Source organism: Suricata suricatta, chromosome 8 (assembly GCF_006229205.1).
Source record: "Suricata suricatta isolate VVHF042 chromosome 8, meerkat_22Aug2017_6uvM2_HiC, whole genome shotgun sequence".
Classification (NCBI taxonomy): Eukaryota; Metazoa; Chordata; class Mammalia; order Carnivora; family Herpestidae; genus Suricata; species Suricata suricatta.
This window is the reverse complement of record NC_043707.1, coordinates 140,280,206-140,298,190: the sequence shown is the minus strand read 5'-3', so window position 1 is coordinate 140,298,190 and position 17,985 is coordinate 140,280,206. Positions and strand designations below refer to the sequence as shown.

Here is a 17,985-nt window from a genome sequence, read left to right as displayed (position 1 = left end):
ACCAGGGGCGGGGGCGGGGCATCAATGCCCAGGGCCACCTGGGCTCGGCTTCCGTGTGCCTGGGGCTCCTCCAGCGTTGGGCTGGCTCTCCTGCACCTCCTCACACACAGAGCCCCCTGCCTGGCTCTGGTCCACAGCTCTTGAGACCCTGACACGGTGGGAATGAGGGCTGGCCCAGCTGATGGGACCAAAGACCCTTCCCTGCATCCAGGATGCTGTCTGACAAGCTCTTCCAAAGCCCTGTGACCCTCCAGTAGTCCTCTGGCCACTGCGTCCCAGGTCTTATGACACTGAGGGTGGCCAGTGTGCCCCCAGTCAGGGGAGCACACTGTAGAGGCCTGAGCCTCCCCGCTACACCCACTGTGGTCAGTCTTGATGTGACAATCAGAGGCAGGGTGGGAGGCGATGGTGGTGCAGGGGCGGGGGGGGGGGGTTGCTGCCTGAGGCTAGCCTGGGCCAGTGACCGGTCAGCCTGGGCTTAAGCCCCTGCTCTGGCCTAGATGACGGGGGTGACCCTTGAGAGCTGCCGGGACATCATCGAGCAGTTCGAGCCCTGCCCAGAAAACAAGAGTAAGGGGGTGCTGGGCATTGACGGTGAGTGTGCGTCGCCGCGGCCCGGCTGTCCCGGCAGGCCGATGGGGGGTGCTGCTGGGCAATCCGGGGGGCCTGGACAAGCGGCCTGACCAGGTGGTTTCCTGCTCCACAGGTGGGGGTGGGGGGTGGGCCTGAGGAGCGCCCTGTCGGGGGGCCGGCACGCAGGTGCTGAGCGCCCGCCCGCGCTCCCCACACAGGCTTCACCAACTACACTCGGAGCCCCGCCGGCGACATCTTCAACCCAGAGCACCACGGCGTGCACCAGGACATGACGCGGCCACTGAGCCACTACTTCATCACCTCGTCCCACAACACCTACCTCGTGGGTGACCAGCTCATGTCCCAGAGCCGGGTGGACATGTACGCCTGGGTCCTGCAGGCTGGCTGCCGCTGCGTGGAGGGTGAGTGGCTGTAGGACTCCAACCCCCGCTCAGCCCTGGGGCCTCTGAGCAGGCTGTCTGCCCTCCTCCCTGGGCAGGGGCTATGAAAGGCTTCTCCTGGTGGTAATTGCTGAGCAGGAGGACCCCTTCCAGCAGCCCACGAGCCACGGCTCTCTGGGCATTGGCAGTCAAGCCCCCGGAGCTGACCGTGGTCTGCCTTCCCACAGTGGACTGCTGGGATGGGCCTGACGGGGAGCCCATTGTGCACCATGGCTACACTCTGACCTCCAAGATCCTCTTCAAAGATGTCATCGAAACCATCAACAAATACGCTTTTGTCAAGAATGAGTGAGTGGCTCGGACTTGGGGGGGGCTGGCCAGCGGGGTGGGTGAGGTGGGGGCTCACATGGCTCTTCCTGCTACTCCCCCACATCCTTTCTTGGGGGCAGTGTTTGCAGAGGCGGAGGGGCTGATTTGGGGGTCTCTCGTTGGGGCTGAGGGTCAGGGAGGGGAGAGGGGCTGCAGCCAGCCCTGGGAGAGGGGAGGCAGTGGGTGTGGGAACTGACGGGGGCTGGCTGACATGCTGCGTGGGCCAGCAGCCCTGTCCACACATACTTGGCAGCCCCTGGTGCCCGCCACCTGCAGCAGTGGTGGCTCTGGCACCAATTACCCCCAAGAAGCTACTCTGTAGCCAAACTCAATTTGCTGTCACTCAGCTATAGCTACCGACTCTGTTGAACAAAATCCAGTTTAGTTTCTGGAAATAGAAGACCGCCTCCCCGCAGTCACCGTCACCTTCAAGTCCTGGCTAAACAGAGCTCGGAGGCAAGGAGAGAGCCGATTTCATGAGGGAGGGGAGGAAAAGCAAGATTGATTTAGGACATAGAAGTGGAGGGGGCCCTCCTGGAAGATCTCGCCTGAGCTCTGTCTTTGGGCTTCCAGAAGGGAGTGGGAGTGAGGAGTGGTGGCCTCGCCCCCGGAATTACAGGTGAGAGAGGCGTCTCCGGGTAGGGAAACTGAGGCAGACAGGCGTCCTGTGGCTGCAGAGGACCCAGGGGCGCCCTAGGGTCTCAGACCGGGGCTCGCACCTCATGCGCCAGGAGAATCTCTGCAGGCATAGGTCCCCCAAGCCCTGTGTTCCAGGTTTCAGTCCTTGCCTGAGAAGCGGGGAGACGAATACCTCCATGCCCAGTCCCGCCTGCCCTGTCTCCCTCGCAGTACTTGCCCATCTCTTGCTCTGCTTCAGGCCATCTAGGTCTGGGTCACCTACACTTTCTAAAAGGACCATGTTGCCTTTTGACAAAAATCCAAGTAAAATGTGCACACAGTTAAAAAAAATAAATCAAACGGGCTCCTGGGTGGCCAGTTGGCTAAGTCTGACTTCAGCTTAAGTCGTGATCTCATGGTTTGTAGATTCAAGCTACATGTTGGGCTTTCTGCTCAGAGAGCCTGCTTTGGATTTTCTGTCTCCCTCTCTCTTTGCCTCTCCTCCACTCACATTCTCTCTCTTATCAGAAATAAATAAACATTAAAAATTTTTTAAGTAAATAAATCAAACAACTAAGGAATGTGTAATGAAAATTCCCATGCTGGGGCACCTGGGTGGCTCAGTTGATTGAGCGTCTGACCAGCTCAGGTCATGATCCCTATGTTCACAAGTTTGAGCCCTGCATTGGGCCCTGTGCTGACAGCACAGAGGCTGGAGCCTGATTCTCTGTCTCCCTCTCTCTGCTCTTCCCTCAGTCATGCTCTGTCTCTCTCTGTCTCAAAAGTAAATAAACATTAAAAAATTAAAAAAAAAAGAAAGAAAGAAAATTCCCATTCTACACCAGGAAGATAATAACAATGTTCTACCGGATGGCATGTGCCAGGCTTATGTCTCCTTTTCTTATGGGGCCAATGTTGGTACTTAAGAGCCATTCACAGGACAGTGCCTCCAGTATCTAGGTCAATGAGATTATTTTTCTCAGTCTATTCATTGTTCTGTATTACACCTGTTTAGTCCACATCATTTTAAAACCATGACTTGCTGACTTGCTTGAATATTTCCTTTTGTTTTCCTGGAGTTTCTAATTGCCTTTGTTTTTTCTTATTGGGCTATGAATTGCATGCCTTCTTTACCTGTCCCTAAAATCTCCCAGCTCCTTTCCCATCCACTCAGTTGCTTTTCAAAGGCATTGATGGGTCCCTTCTCAGAGTGGCTGTCAGTTCCATCTATCCTGGCTGCTGGTGAAGATCTCTTTTCATTCACTGGTACAGGTGACTTGAGGTCTTAGACACGTGGGGCCTAGCCCTCTCCTGGCTTATTCTGCTCATTCCACTTTGGGACCCCAGGTACCCAGTGATCCTGTCCATTGAGAACCACTGCAGTGTCATCCAACAAAAGAAGATGGCTCAATATCTGACCGATATCCTCGGGGATAAGTTGGACTTGTCATCAGTGAGCAGTGAGGATGCCACCATGCTTCCTTCTCCGCAGATGCTCAAGGGCAAGATCCTGGTGAAGGTGAGCCCCTGCCTGCTCCTCCTAGGGCCAGCATCCTGCTGGGCCTCTGACCTCTGGTCTGTGGCCAGGTGAGGGGCAATTGCCCTGCTCTAGACAGTATGGGGCTCCACACCATCTGTGGCAGATCTGAGGAGTCAGGATAGGCCCTGTCCCTGACCTGGCCTCAGTCTCCCTCCATGGTAGCCGTTCAATCTGGGAACTTCTGGGCACGCCCAGGCATTTCCTGCCCACACTGCTGCCAGGCTGGCTTCGGCCCCGTGGCCTGAGGTCCACAGCAAGTTTGAGAAAGACTCCTTCCTTCTGTTGCTGCTCATGTGGGTACTGGCCTCCCAGTACTTCCTACAGGCCCCTCCCATGGTCCACACCTCCCCCCAGGGCAAGAAACTCCCTGCCAACATCAGTGAGGACGCTGAGGAGGGCGAGGTGTCTGATGAAGACAGCGCAGACGAGATCGAGGAGGATTGTAAACTCCTCAATGGCGATGTGAGTCGGGACTGGGAGGCCCTTCCTGGGGGGCTGGGGAGCTGCAGCCCCGAAGAGCAGGCTCGTGGCCTTGCTGTGAGAAGGCAGCGATGAGACAGGGATTTCGGGCAGACGTGAAGGTGCTTTGCACGGCAGTGAGACGGCTAGGCACACACTCAGCCGGAGCGGAGGACCCTTCCCTGCCTGCCCCTCCGCCCAAGACACGGACCCTGCACTCCCAGCAGCGGGGTGGGGGGCGCGCTGGCTGGGCGGGAAGGCCGAGGAGTGAAAAGGGGGGCTTGAGGGGGGCTGGGAGGACTCTGTAATTAGCATCTTCTCTCCTCTGGGCCCCGTTAAGCCAACGCTCCGAGGCGGGAAGGCATCATTTCTCCCTGAGGGGCCATCGGATGGGAAAATAATTGTGCAGGCGCATTCCCAGCCTTGCTGCCTAATTGATTTAGAAAGCCCTGAGGCAGCAGAGTTCTCTGCTTCAGAGGCCCTGCGGATTTCTCTGGCTCCAGGTGACAGGACACTCCTGTTCTCCGATGCCTGGCATGAACCGCTCCAGCCTGGGTGCCAGGGCACCCAGATGCTGCCCTGGAGGGGTCTGAGTTTGTCAGGGCTCTGATGGTGGCTGCTCCAGACAGGGAGGGCCCGGCAGTCCATCCCTGGCCCTGCCCATCTCCTGAGGCACATGGTAGCCCCAGGTGGGATCCCAGATCCCCAGCTGCTTTGGGCTCTGGGGGCCCAGCATGGCCACCAGGCACACTGGCCGCCTCCCCCGCTGGCCTGACACCTGAATCCCTAGGACGGCAGCGTGCAGCTAAAGGGATGCGGGCGTTAAAATCTGAGAGGCCTAGTTCGGGCCCGCAGGTCACTGGCTGTGGCCCTGGGCAGATCGCGGGCCTGCGGCGTGCCCCAGGAGCCGGGCGGTGTGAGAGAAAGCAACACAATATGAGCGTGAGTGTGCGGCCAGGGCCAGGTGTGAGAAGCCAAGGTGCGGTGCGGGCTCCCCAGCTCCAGCAGGCCCCTGCAGCCCTGCCGGAGACCCTGGGGGCCGTCACCGCTGCTGCTGCAGGGCTGGGGGGCTGACGGCAAGGGGCGCCTGTGTGGCTCTGGCAGGCCGCCACCAATCGGAAGCGCGTGGAAAACATCGCCAAGCGGAAACTGGATTCCCTGATGAAGGAGTCGAAGATTCGGGACTGTGAGGACACTAATGACTTCACCGTGTCTGCGCTGCCCCTGTCCGGGAAGCTTGGGCACAAGGCAGAGGGCAAAAAGGTGAGCACCGGACAGCAGGCGACCCTGCAGCCGGGTGAAGGGCCTGGAGCATGAGGCCTGTGCACACTTGTGCACGTGTGTGTGCATACAGACACCCCCAAACCCATGTACACACTTGGACACCCACATGCACACACACCTACTTGTGCACTCATGCATACTTGTGCACGTGCGTGTGCATACAGAAACCCCCAAACCTGTGCACATACCTACACACACCTGCTTGTGCACACACCTGCACACCTACCTGTGCACACGAGCACATGTGTGCACACACCTGCACGTACCTGCACACACAAACCTGCGTGTGCACCCGCCCCACTGCCCGCAGCATGCCCCTGCCCCCCCCCCCCCCGCTTCTCTGGGAGCTCACATCGAGCTGTTTTGATTCTATCCTAAGGGACCCGCAGTCCTCACTGTGTCCCAGGGTGGTTGGCCAGGGTGAGGGGGTGGCCCCATTCACATGGCTGCTCTGGTGTTGACGACCTGCTCCTTGAGGTCCCCAGGGACCCGCCCCCATCCCCTCCCCTCCACCCGGTCTGTGGGCAGGAGAGCGGGGGCTGCCCCCAGGGACTTGCAGCTCTCTGTGGAAGGGGACTTGAGCATGGCGAGCATGGCCTGGGGGCTGGAGGCCAGGCACCTCCTACTGAGGGGTCTCCAGAGAGTGACAGAGAGGGGAACCAGGGTCCCAGAGCCTAGACAGTCCTGGGAAGCTGCCTAGCAGGTCCAGGCCTGGGACCCCAATGCCCTCAAGAGGAAACGGGGCTGAGTTCTCCGAGGTCCCTCCTGGGGAGAATGGTGGGGTGACGCATGTGGGGGTGTGCTAGGCTGGTTCAGCGAGGCTGAGCAGCCTAGGGCCCCCTGGGAGAGGGGCCACGAACCTTGAAGGTCAGGCGCGTCACCAAGAGGCCCAAGTGCAACTGACCCCCTGGGGGCTGTGGTGGGCCGGGAGGCTGCTTTGGGGCCAGGTGGGGCCTGGGTCAGCCCTAGAGACCCGGTTTCACAGAGGAGCAGGGCTGCAGGGCAGGTAGTGGAAATGGTGTCTGCCCGTTGGGAGAGAGAGCCCTGCCCTGCGCCCTGCCCCACACGGGGCTTTGGGGGTGGGCGAGGTGGGGGAGGGCTTGGACACGAGTGTCTGGATCTCACCCACAGGCATGTGGCACAGCTCGTACCCCCAGAAACGGCGGGTCCCTCTCCGTGCAGTTAGCCGCCACAGGTCCCATGCAGACAGGGGATCGCTTATTTTCTGGGCCCAGATTTCTAGGTGGGGAGGACACAGAGCACCTGCCGCTCTGGTGGCTGGGCAGGTGGGCAGTACGCCCAGTGTGGTGGAGACCGTGTGCAGTCCCTGCTTCCCTTGACCAGGAAATATCTGAGCACAACTAGGGGCTTGTAGAAGTGCAGGATAGCAGCTTGGACCTGCGGAACTTCTGTCTGTGTGACTTTTTGCATGACGGGGAGCAGGGACTCAGGGAAGACTTCCTGGAGGAGGAGGAGGAGGAGCAGCTCAGGCTGAGCCTCCAGGCGTGGAGCTTGGAGGGGGCATCAGAGAGGCCCCCTCCCCCCAGCAGAACTAGGCCCTCCCCTGCTGGGACATGGGCATGAGCAGGGAGCGATGGGGGTGCGGGGCCCAGAGCTCTGTGAGGGCGGTCTGGGTGGGGGGTCATGCACACGCTCCCTTTGCTGAGCGGCCAGAGGCCGTGGCCCCCGCTCCCTGGGAGGCTGCTGCGAAGAGGGCGGTAGGAATTGGCAGGAAAAGGGAGGGCAGGCTGGGGGGGAAAAGCAGAGGGGCAAGGAGGGGACCCCCATCTTCAGTGCCAGGTGCAAGTGCAGTGGGTGCTGGTGTTGGCCAAGGGCAGGCCTGATCTGGGCGGGACCCAGTTCCCCTGACATCCAGAGTGGCCAGGACTGGATGTTCTTGCCCAGAAGGGGTGAGCAGGGCAGTGCACTCCTCTGCCCGCCGTCCCGCTGCCCTGCCCAACCGCGCAGGGCTCTCCGTGTTCACTGGGCTGTGTCCTAGGAGCAGGGGCGGTCCAGTGCGGGGCACTCTGCTCCCCACAGCCTCCTTGAGGGAGGTCAGAGCTCAAGCCGGAGCTGTAACCTCTGCCAAGCTTGGGGGTACAGGGGTGTGGGCATGCAGTGTTGCGGGTGTCAGAGTGTGCAGAGGGGGTGGGTGTGTGGGTGGCATGTGGGGGTACAGGGGTGCTGAGTATGTGGGGGTGCGGTGTGTGGAAGGGTGTGGCCATGCAGGTGTGTGTGGGTGTGGGTGTATGGGGGTGCAGGGTGCAGGGTTGTGGTCATGCAGGTGTGCAGCGGGGCATGTGGACCTGCAGGGGCTCAGGGATGCGAGGGTGTGGTGGTCCGGGCATGCAGGGATGTGGGGTGCATGTGGGTGTGAGTGTGCAGGTGTGGGGGCTGTGGATGTGTAGGCATTTAGGGGTGCAGGTGTCTAAGGTGTGTGGGATTGCAGGGGTGTGGGTGGATGGGCATGGGTGTGCATGATGTTGGAGTCCAAGGTGTGGGGGAGTGCAAGGTGTGGGTGTTTGGGTGTGCAGTATGTGCAGGTATGCAGGGGCACAGGGTGCAAGTGTGCAGCAGTGCATGGGTATTGGGGTGCAAGGTGTGGGTGTGCAGGGTGTGGGCATGGGGGTAGGGACATGGGGGTGCAGTGTGCAGGGGTGTGTGAGTGTAGGGGTGTTGGTGTGCAGGCACACAGGGTTGTGGGTGTGCAGGGGTACAGGGTGTGCAGGTACAGGGGTGTGGGTGTGCAGGGGTGCAGGCATGCAGGGGTGTGGGTGTGCGGGAGTGCAGGGGTGCATGGGTGCAGAGTGTGTGGGGCTGCAGGATGTGCAGGGGTGTGGGGTGGGTGAGGCTGCAGGATGCACAGGCATGCAGGGGTGCCGGCGTGCGGGCGTGGGGTGGGGACTGCAGGCTCTGGCTGAGGCAGCAGCTGCTTCTCTAGGATGCTGGGCCCGCAGGCGCCCCTCCCTGGGTGTGCACGGATTTAGAGGCGCGCGTGTGCGGCGTGTCCGGCGACGTGCACAGAGCTGCGAAGCGCGTTGGCCTCACTGGCCGCAAACCCCTGGCACCCGGCTTTCGGCGCCTCTGCCCGCGTGCTGCGGGGCCGTCGATGGCAGGAGGGAGGGGTGTTTCCAGGCCAGGGGGGAGAGAGGGACGGGCAGGCAGATGCCCAGGGCCTCGGCTGCCGTGGGTCTGTGCCCTGGCTTTGGACCAGCGCCTCCTAGGCAGCCCACTGATGGGGCGGGCACGCAGAGGGCAGAGCTGGGTAGGAGCCGGGAGCTGGGGAGGCGCCTGTCCTGACTCCCCACGGGCCAAGCTTCTCCCCAGAGCAGGTGTGGGCAGGGGCAGGGTAGGGCTGCAGCTTGAGGGCGGCTCTGGGCAGCGTCTTGGGTCACATGCTCCTTTTCCAACATGTGAGCCATGATGGACAGGTGGAGGCCAAGGGCACGGGCACCACAGTGGCTCCCTGTGGCATGAGGTCCTGTCCCTGTGTCCCCGGAGCAGGGCTGACCATCCTGCTGTCCCCCATCGGGGCCAGCGGAGCCCAGCTTGAGCTCCAGGCCGGGGTGTGGTTGGCTGGAGGTGTCTGTGCAGACGCCCCTACAGGACGGGGCCTGGGGGGGCGGGGGCGGGGAAGGTCCACAGACAGCGGCGCAGGCTCCCGGGAGCCCCGAGGGCGGCAGGAAACGGCCGGTCGCTTCGGGGGCACAGACCACCTCTGTAATTTGGTAGAACTTGGGTCTCTGCAAGGAGCAGGACGGGACACAGAGCTGCAGGGATTTTCTAAAATCCTTACATAAGCATGCTCGTCGAGGAACGTTCCAGACACACATGGCACCCACCTTACACTCGTCCTCCACGGAGAAGTCAGAAGTCGGGCCTTGATGGCTTCACAAGCACACTTCTGGAGGAGCCCAGGGGCCTCACGCTCCCTTTCAGACCCCTGCCTCTGCGCCCCCAGGGCGGGCTGGGGAAGGGTGCCCGAGCCTCTGGCGCTGAGGCTGGGCACCCCCCTCACCGCTGTCCTCCCGCACCTCCCCTAGGCTGAGGACGGTGTGGAGTCCGGGGAGGACACCGGGGCCAGCAGACGGAACCGGATCCTCATGGGCGGCTTCTCCAAGCGTAAGGTCTGGTGGGGCTCCCGGGCAGGGGCAGCCCTGTTCCTATGTGCCCGCGTGTCCTTGTGCCAGCCGGCTGGGGACCCCCTTCAGCTCCCAGGACCCCTGACCTGCCTTGCAGAATCCCCCTTCGGGCTCTAGCTACATCACCCCCCGGGGGCTGGCATTCAGAGCCAACCTCAGCACCTGGTTGGGGCTGGACCCAGCCAACGCGCCTGGGTCCCTCGGGGCCCAGTGACCCGCACACTGCAGAGGACAGGCCCAGCCAGGCAGCACGGGGGGTGCCAGGCCCCGGGCCGGCAGGTGGGCTGGCAGAGCCTGGGACCTGTGGGGCCTCACTGTGCCGTCCTTCCACACAGAAAAAGAGCAGCAAGCTAAAGAAAGCAGCCAGCATGGAGGAGGAGGGCGAGGACCTGGACTCCCAAGGCAGCCAGAGCCGAGGGTCAGTGTCCTGCCCTGGGCCGACAGGGGCAGCGGGAAGAGCTGAGGCCCTTGTGTGTGCAGCACCAGGAGTGGGTGTGCCGGCCCTGGGTGGCGGGGAACAGCACGGTGGGGAGGGGGGGTGGGGGCGCCTGGGTGTGGACCTCTGGCGGGGCTGGACTGGCCGGCGTCCACCCCTGCGCTCACTGGGAAGGCATCCTGCGGCGGGCTCCGCGCCAGCACCCGCCCCTCCCCCACGTCAGGCCTCGGGGCAGCTCGCGAACCGGGGCGCCCCGGCCGGCCCGCGTGGGGAGCTCCTGACCCCTGTCCGCCACCCTCTGCGCAGGGCGAGCAGGCAGAAGAAGACCATGAAGCTGTCTCGCGCCCTCTCGGACCTGGTGAAATACACCAAGTCTGTGGGCATCCACGACGTGGAGGCAGAAGGTGAGGGGCGGGGCTCCGGGGGCGGGGGGCGGGGCGCTTGCCTGCTCGCGCCCGACGCTGCCCCCCCTGCCCCGCAGTGGCGTCCAGCTGGCAGGTGTCGTCCTTCAGCGAGGCCCGGGCGCAGCAGATCCTGCAGCAGAAGCCGGCCCAGTACCTGCGCTTCAACCAGCACCAGCTGTCCCGCATCTACCCCTCCTCCTACCGCGTGGACTCCAGCAACTACAACCCGCAGCCCTTCTGGAACGCCGGCTGCCAGATGGGTGCGCGCCCCGGGGCGCTGGCCTTGCTTCCTGGCCGGTGGCTTTGAGGAGCCCCTACCACCCGCTCGCAGTGTCGCCTGGCTGGCACTGCAGAGGAGTCCCCGGGGCCCCCGGACCAGGACAGAAAGACAGAGGCACATCTGCCCGCTTTCCTAGGGGTGGCCGGCGGCTGGCTGTGCAGGGCCCCGGGGACCGATGCCAGGACGCACGCCCCACTAGTGCCCAGCTGCGAGCCCAGGGCCCCTGCTCACTAGGTGGGCCCTGGACTCGGGCAGCTGTGCGGGGCAGGTGAGGGGAGGCCGGGTAGGTGCTGACCCGGCCATATTGCCTCCCCTCCCCCCGCCCCCGTAGTCGCCCTGAACTACCAGTCGGAGGGCCGGATGCTGCAGCTGAACCGGGCCAAGTTCAGTGTCAATGGCAACTGTGGCTACGTGCTCAAGCCCCAGTGCATGTGCCAGGGTGAGGCCTGGGGACCCAGGGACACGGAGCTTCAGCAGGGCCACCTGGTGGGTCAGCTGGGCACATGGCCCCCAGGATGCCAGAAGGTGGGGGGGGGGGTGCGGCGGAGGACCTCCACTCTGCCAGGAGTCCGCCAGGAGTGAACCAGGGAGCCCCTCCCTGCACTGGCCCCCATGTGGTTCCCCAGGATGTGTGTGAGGGGACCCCCGCAGGACTCAGGCTGAGGCACCCCCAGCCACGTGTGGATTTCTCCCCATTTTAACCCAACCCTGTCCGCTCCCCTCCCAGCCTGCATTTGCCACCTCCTCAGGGGATGTGCCCACAGAGCTGCACCCAAAGACCCCAGCACCCGGCCCCCCACCCAGAGGCTGCGCGCCGAGCTGTGCCCGGTCACAGGGTGGTCACGGGCTGCCGGCAGACAGATGCCTGGGACCCCCGCCCCGTCCAGCAGTAGGGTGCCGAGAGGTGCCCTGTCCATGTGGCGAGAGGGTGGGGGCCGGGCCTGCTCCCCCTCAGCCTGGCACCCCCGCGCCCCCAGGCGTCTTCAACCCCAACTCCGAGGACCCCCTGCCCGGGCAGCTCAAGAAGCAGCTGGTGCTTCGCATCATCAGCGGGCAGCAGCTCCCCAAGCCTAGGGATTCGATGCTGGGGGACCGGGGCGAGGTAGGAGGGGCTTGGGGGGAGGGACTCGATGGGGGGGAGCGGCGAGGTAGGAGGGGTCTGGACGGGTGGGCGGGGCTGGGGCACCAAGCCCGCCCTTGCCATCCCTGCCCTCCACACCCAGATCATCGACCCCTTCGTGGAGGTGGAGGTCATCGGGCTCCCCGTGGACTGCAATAAGGAGCAGACTCGTGTGGTGGATGACAATGGTGAGGCCCCGGGGGCCACAGGGGAGGGCAGGAGGTGGGGGACTGCCACCCTGTGACCCAGGCAGTAGCCAGCTGCTCCTCACAGGGGACTGTGTCAGAGCCCGGTCCCCAGGTTCCCCAGGGCTGGGCGGCCAGCCCCAATGAGGCACCGGAAGAGGGTGTGGGCCCAGGTGGCCTGTGGGCTGGACCTGCGTTGGGAGGTGACTTCTCCCCGGTGGCCTCCAGGATTCAACCCCATGTGGGAGGAGACCCTGGTGTTCACTGTGCACATGCCTGAAATCGCACTGGTGCGCTTCCTCGTCTGGGACCATGACCCCATTGGGCGTGACTTCATTGGCCAGAGGACACTGGCCTTCAGCAGCATGATGCCAGGTGGGCAGGAGGCCAGCAGGGCAGGGAGGGCGGAGCCTGGGCCAGTGTCCCCTGTTATAGAGACCAATGTCCCCAGCTCAGGCCAGCGTCCCCTGCAGAGCCCAGCGTCCCCATAGAGCCCAGTCCCCCCCCCCCCACACACAGGCCAGTATCCCCTGCAGGTCAGCTGAGGCCAGGACTGGGCTTCCCTCTATGAGTCGGCCCCTGCCATGGGTGGGCCTTGGGACACACAGGGAGCTGAGGAGGAAGGTATGAGGCCACGGGCACTTGTGGGTGGGGTGGGGGAGGGGAGCCCAGTCTGTGGAGTCCCCCTAGCTCCCAGGAAGAGGAAGAGCTCTTTGCAGGACCGAGTGATACCAGAGGGCTTCCTGGAGGAGGAGTCCTCAGAACGGGGCTCATGGGTTGTATTCAGGGCCTCAGGACCCTTGAGTAGAGCGCAGGGCAGGGTGAGCCGTGACCTGGCTGTTTCAGGCTATCGGCACGTGTACCTGGAGGGGATGGAAGAGGCCTCCATCTTTGTCCATGTGGCTGTCAGTGACATCAGCGGTAAGGTGAGTGCCACCTACAGGGCCACCTGCCTTGCCCCACCCCCAGTCCCGCACCGGCCATGTTGCCAGGCTGTTAGGCCTCGTGGTTACCTCTCTGGGCCTCTTTTTCCACCTGCAGAATGGGCAGTAGGGACAGCTGGCCTCTGCGTCCCAGGGCAGCTGCAGGCACAGGAGCCAGACACCCTGGACCCCCTCCTCCCATCTCTCCTGACTCCTCACTCCTACGTCTCAGGGTCCCCGGTCCCCTGTCCCTCTCTGAAGGGTGTCTGCCTGGCTTTGCTCCCACCCCTCCCTCCCTGGACTGGGGTCTCACACCATCGCCCCAGGTCCCTGGTTCTGTGCTCCCGGCCCAGGCAGGGCCCGTGTGTGTGTGGTCTGTCCCGCGCGCATGGGGGGCCCGTGTGGTCCTGGTGCTGTCTCTCTCCTGCCACCCGCGTGGCCCTGTGGTCCCGCGGGCCACTCGGCTCCGGCCCATCGTCAGCCTGTCTGCCTGTGGCGAGTCTGCCTGTCTCCGCGGGCTCCTTGCCCGGCTGTCTGTGTCTCACAGCCTTCACTCTGTCTCTTTGGTCTTGCAGTGGACTTCCCTATGTCTAAAGTCTACTTTTAGAAGGACAATCCTGTTAGGAGCTCGAAGGTACCCCAGCGCCGGGGCGGCGGAGCCCGCCTGCCCCCACCCGCATGCTCAGGCCACCCCCATTAGCATCCGCGATTCCTGGTAGCATTTTGGAGACTGTCAGCTCATGTGACATGGATCATGCCGTGGTTCTGGGGTCCCTTGGGCCATGTGCAGCCACAGAGCAGCATTTACGAGGCAGGTCCAGGACTTCAGCAAGGCCTCCTGTGCGTGGACCCCTCCCGGCCTTCCGTCCCTCCTCCGTCCTGTCCGCCACCCCATGTCCCCTGCCCACCTCTGTGTCTGCTCCTCCGGCTCCGAGCGCCCCAGGCCCCCCTGCACCTGTCGCCCTCCCCCCTCGCCCGGCCCTCACCTTTCCTTTCTGCCGCCTGACGTGCTCCCTGACTCCGTGCGCCCGTCACGTCTGGTGCGGGGCAGGGGGGCCCCAGGGGCCAGGAGCTCTGACCTTGAATCCTGGACCTTCTTCTAAATGACTTTGCGGGCAACTTTGACCAAATTGTTCTGGATTTGGGATCTTGAATCAGGAAGCTGATTCAAGTGCTGGCCACTTTAAGACCTCTGCCCCGAAGCGCCCCCGTGTCACTGGGGAGTGGTGGCTATTGGTGGGGCCTCTGCATGTGAGGACCCTTCTGGCCTCTGCACTCCTGACACGCAGCTGCCGGCCTCCCCAGCGTTGACCGGGAACTTGCCAGCTTGGTCCCCGGGACCCCCAGCTGCCCTCTGGCAGGGAGGCTGCGGGGAGAGGTCTCCGGGGACTTCCCAGGCCTGGCTGTCCAGCAGGCCCGACGCCAGCAGCAGTTCGGGGAACGCCAGGCTGGCGTGGGGCCTGCCCTTAGGGCTGGGCGAACAGAGAGCAGGGCGAGGCTGGCAGCAGTCCAGGAAGGCTTCCCGGAAGAGGCAGCACGTCTAAGGAGTGGGCCGGGCAGGGACCTGGGGGAGCAGACTGCTGACCCTCCCCTGGCTTTGCTTGCTTCCTCGGCCTGTCGCGCCTGAAGGCAGGGGAGAAGGGGAGCGGGCGGCACCCGCTCCCCTGGGGTTTTTCTCCCCACGCCAGCACTGCCGCACGGGCCCTGGGCCAGCCTTCTCCAGCGCCTCTGTGAGGGGAACATGGTGTGGGCGCAGCACCCAGGGCTCAGGGAGAACCCCGGGGGGCCTTGTCTGTCTGGCAGTCACTGGGCCACCTGCCCCGAGACCTGTATGCCTCCAGCTGTGCTCAGGGGAGGTGCCAAGGCCATAGCAGCCGCTGTCCCCAGAGGGGGCGCCCTGGACACCCTCTCTGGTACCCACAGCCCCGAGTGGCACAAGCCTGGCACGCTCCCTGGTGCCCTTGCTGAGCTGGCTCTCAGGTTGCAGGAGGCTCAGTCTGGTCCTCACCTGCCAGAGCGTGCCAGGGCCGGGCTGGTGGTCCCTGGCCCCCAGTGCCCGGCCGCTGGCTACGTGGGCTCCTTCTCTTGCAGGTCAAGCAGGCTCTGGGCCTAAAAGGCCTCTTCCTCAGAGGCCCAAAGCCCGGCTCCCTGGACAGTCATGCTGCTGGCCGGCCCCTGCCCCGGCCTTCCGTTAGCCAGCGGCTCCTGCGACGCACGGCCAGCGCCCCAACCAAGAGTCAGAAGCTGAGTCGCGAGGCCTTCCCTGAGCTGGTCCTGGGCACGCGGGACCCCGGCTCCGAGGGGGAGGCCCGTGACGTGGCGGCCCCGAGCCCTGACCCTGCTCTGGAGGCCTCAGCCCCGCAGGAGCAGGGCAGCCGCGGCCCCCGAGGTAAGGCGCCTATGGGGAGGAGCCTGGCGCAGGGGAGCCTGGCCCAGGGGCAGTCCCCTTGTGCCCCCGAGGGGCCCGGGCCCGCAGGGATGGCCGCCACCTGCATGAAGTGTGTGGTGGGCTCCTGCGCTGCTGAGGACCCCGAGGGCCTGCGGCCGGGGCGGCTGCCCAACCCAGGGCCCACGACCGGGCTTGAGGCCATCAGCCAGCAGCCCCGTGCCCGGGTGGACTCGCTGGGGGCTCCCCCGGCCACCGTGGGGAGAGGCCGAGGGGCCCGGTGGCAGGGTCCGGGCGGTGGTGGCGGCGGCGGCTCTGTGTCCTCGGACTCCAGCAGCCCGGGTGGCCCCGAGGTGGGCCCCCGCTGGCCCGAGGGCGCCCCCAGGCAGGCAGGGGCCCTGCAGAGGGAGATGAATGCCCTGTTCGTTCAAAAGCTGGAGGAGATGAGGAGGAAGTCCTCTGTGCTCCCCACCGGTAAGCCCGGCGCTCCCCAGCGGTGTCCCCCGTGCCGCCCCCGCGACGCCCCTCGGCATGGCCTGGGCCAGGAGTCCCTGCTGCGCTTCTGTGTCCGGAACCGTTGCCTCCGTGTGCTCACCATGCTTCGCTCCCTGTCGTGGCTCCCTGCCTCCCCGAGGGCCCCTGCAGCCACCAGCACCCCTCCCCCCCCTGATTGTGACGGCCGCACAGACCCCCCAAGCGCCCAAGTGAGAGCAAGTCTGATCCCAGCTGCCTCGGGGACTGAGGTCGGCGCCCCCGGTGCCCACATGACCCGGCTGCGCCTGATGCCCTTCCTAAGCCCTGGGGGCAGCTTCCAGCCCCCTCACCAGGGCCAGGCTGCAGGCGTGCGGCCCGACTCTGCACCGAAGGCCTCTGGCAAGTCTGGCACGGGTTGGTAGTGCCCTGCAGAGTGGCCCCCGCTGCCCCCGAGACCCCTGGACGGTGCCCAGGGTTCGAGTGCAGTAGACGGCACCTGCCCCTCGGCCCTGGGGATTCATTTATGGCCTGAGCTGCATAAGCACTGGCTGTGACTGACCCCAGCCTGAGGAGGGGCTGAAAGCTGAGCGTCCCCTCCCGCCCCCTCCCTGCACCCGCCCAGCCTGCTGTTTGTCCACCTGCCAGCCCCTCCCTTGTGCTGACCACCTGTTCTCCTTTCCTACCCACGCTGCCTCTGTAGTTAGGGACTGAGAGCAGCCGAGTGCCAGGTAATGGGGCCCGGTCCCCTGTGCTCCCCGTGCTGTCCCAGCCTGGCCTGTCAGGTGGGCCCCGTGGACCCTGCCCGTGGGCACAGGCCCATCTGCACCCCACCCCAGCCCCGGCAGAGGCGACGCCGGAGGGCAGGGTGGGGCAGCTGGTGCCCATGGGGGGCCCAGCTGGTGGGGGTCCCGTGGGCACCGTCCTTGGGGGACGCACCCGACACGCTCCTCTCCTCTCGTCCACAGATGCCCGCCCCTTCTCCCTGCAGAGGTCGGGCTCCTCCCTGTGTGGCCTGGAAACCATTGCCGAGGAGCCAGCCCTGGGCCCCGGCCCCCCACCTGTGGTGGCTGCCCCCCCCAGCCCCTCCCCGGGAGGGCTGCCGTGCCCGTCCGGACGTGCCGCCGAAGTGGCAAGCCCCCCAGCGGTGGCTCTGGGAGCCTCCGTGCCCTTCCAGCTCAGGACCCAGAGCAGAGGGGACACTGAGCAGGCCCCAGAAAGCCAGCGGCGAGTGTGCAACGGTGGGGGCGCAGGGGGGGCCTGCGAGGATGCCCCTAGCAGCCAGACGGTCAGAAGGGCTGACAGCAGGGGGCAGGGGCCCCCGGAGACCCTGGGCGGGTGGCGGCCGCTGGCTGGGCCCTACCCCACCGTGTACTCGGACGCCACGGGCGGAGACCGGCTGTGGCGGCGTCTGGAACCGGGTGGCCACCGCGACAGCGTGTCGTCATCCTCCAGCGTGTCCTCCAGCGACACGGTCATTGACCTCTCCCTGCCAGGCCTGGGCCTGGGCCTGGGTCGGGAGAGTGTCCCGGGGGCTCCGGCCGGACGCCTGCCCCTGAGACCCTGCTCGGTCTCGGCCGCCCGCCTGGACCCGCCTGCGGTGTCCAAGAGCAAGTCCAGCCCTAACCTGCGGGCTGCCGGCCCACTGCCCGTGCCACCGGAAGAGCTTCAGCCTGGTCCCCTGGCCCCTAGGCCGCCCTGGGGCCGCCTTCCCCTGGTGGGTCTCAGGGACTGCCCTGCAGCCGCCAAGTCCAAGAGCCTGGGGGACCTGACTGCTGACGACTTTGCCCCTCAAGTGGAGATCCTGGGCCGGAGCCTGGGCCTGGCGAGGGAGGGGCGGGCAGCGCGGGGGGCGCGCCGGGACGCCCTGACGGAGCAGCTGCGCTGGCTCACGGGCTTCCAGCAGGCCGGCGACATCACCTCGCCCACCAGCATGAGCGGCACCGGGGAAGGGATGCCTGGTCCCCCCGGCTTCCTGCGGCGCTCCTCATCCCGCAGCCAGAGCCGCGTGCGTGCCATCGCCAGCCGGGCCCGGCAGGCCCAAGAGCGGCAGCAGAGGCTGCAGGGCCCGAGGGGACCCCCAGGGGAGGAGCGGGGCACGCCCGAGGGTGCCTGCTCTGGGGGACAAGGGGGCTGCGGGGACGTGCCGCCTGCCTGCAAGGGCTCCGCTGCCGCCGGCCTCCTGCTTAGACTCTGACGGACGTTGGGGGCAGACCGCAGCTGTCCTGCCCTGGCCCTCCGCTGGGCAGGCAGCAGGCCATCCGGGGTCTGGGGGGGTTTCCTGATGTTAGGATACACAAGAGATTATTTAAAATTTAAGAGACAAAGCTTCTACTGCATTAAAATGGTGCCCTGTCCTCTTCCACTTGTACCTGGTTTTCTGCAGTGCGGGGG

The 17,985-nt window shown here is 65.0% G+C and overlaps 1 protein-coding gene across 3 annotated transcripts in view; it reads left to right on the top strand.

Moving 5' to 3' along the window:
• The window catches only part of PLCH2 (phospholipase C eta 2), a 54,354-nt gene extending 36,398 nt beyond the window's left edge, over positions 1 to 17,956 (top strand). For 2 of the 3 annotated variants that reach the window (XM_029949285.1, XM_029949284.1), the window contains exons 6-23: positions 501 to 594; positions 792 to 995; positions 1,202 to 1,322; positions 3,309 to 3,480; positions 3,856 to 3,963; positions 5,065 to 5,223; positions 9,288 to 9,371; positions 9,722 to 9,804; positions 10,129 to 10,226; positions 10,304 to 10,486; positions 10,838 to 10,945; positions 11,484 to 11,608; positions 11,730 to 11,814; positions 12,040 to 12,186; positions 12,658 to 12,737; positions 14,826 to 15,594; positions 16,295 to 16,322; positions 16,560 to 16,630. In XM_029949285.1, the coding sequence (XP_029805145.1) occupies positions 501 to 594; positions 792 to 995; positions 1,202 to 1,322; positions 3,309 to 3,480; positions 3,856 to 3,963; positions 5,065 to 5,223; positions 9,288 to 9,371; positions 9,722 to 9,804; positions 10,129 to 10,226; positions 10,304 to 10,486; positions 10,838 to 10,945; positions 11,484 to 11,608; positions 11,730 to 11,814; positions 12,040 to 12,186; positions 12,658 to 12,737; positions 14,826 to 15,594; positions 16,295 to 16,305 (2,631 nt within the window). In that variant the 3' untranslated portion in view covers positions 16,306 to 16,322; positions 16,560 to 16,630. Of the gene's footprint in view, positions 1 to 500; positions 595 to 791; positions 996 to 1,201; positions 1,323 to 3,308; positions 3,481 to 3,855; positions 3,964 to 5,064; positions 5,224 to 9,287; positions 9,372 to 9,721; positions 9,805 to 10,128; positions 10,227 to 10,303; positions 10,487 to 10,837; positions 10,946 to 11,483; positions 11,609 to 11,729; positions 11,815 to 12,039; positions 12,187 to 12,657; positions 12,738 to 14,825; positions 15,595 to 16,294; positions 16,323 to 16,559 lie in introns of all 3 variants that reach the window. The other variant, XM_029949286.1, reaches the window with a different exon arrangement.
• The last annotated feature ends 29 nt before the right edge of the window (positions 17,957 to 17,985 follow it).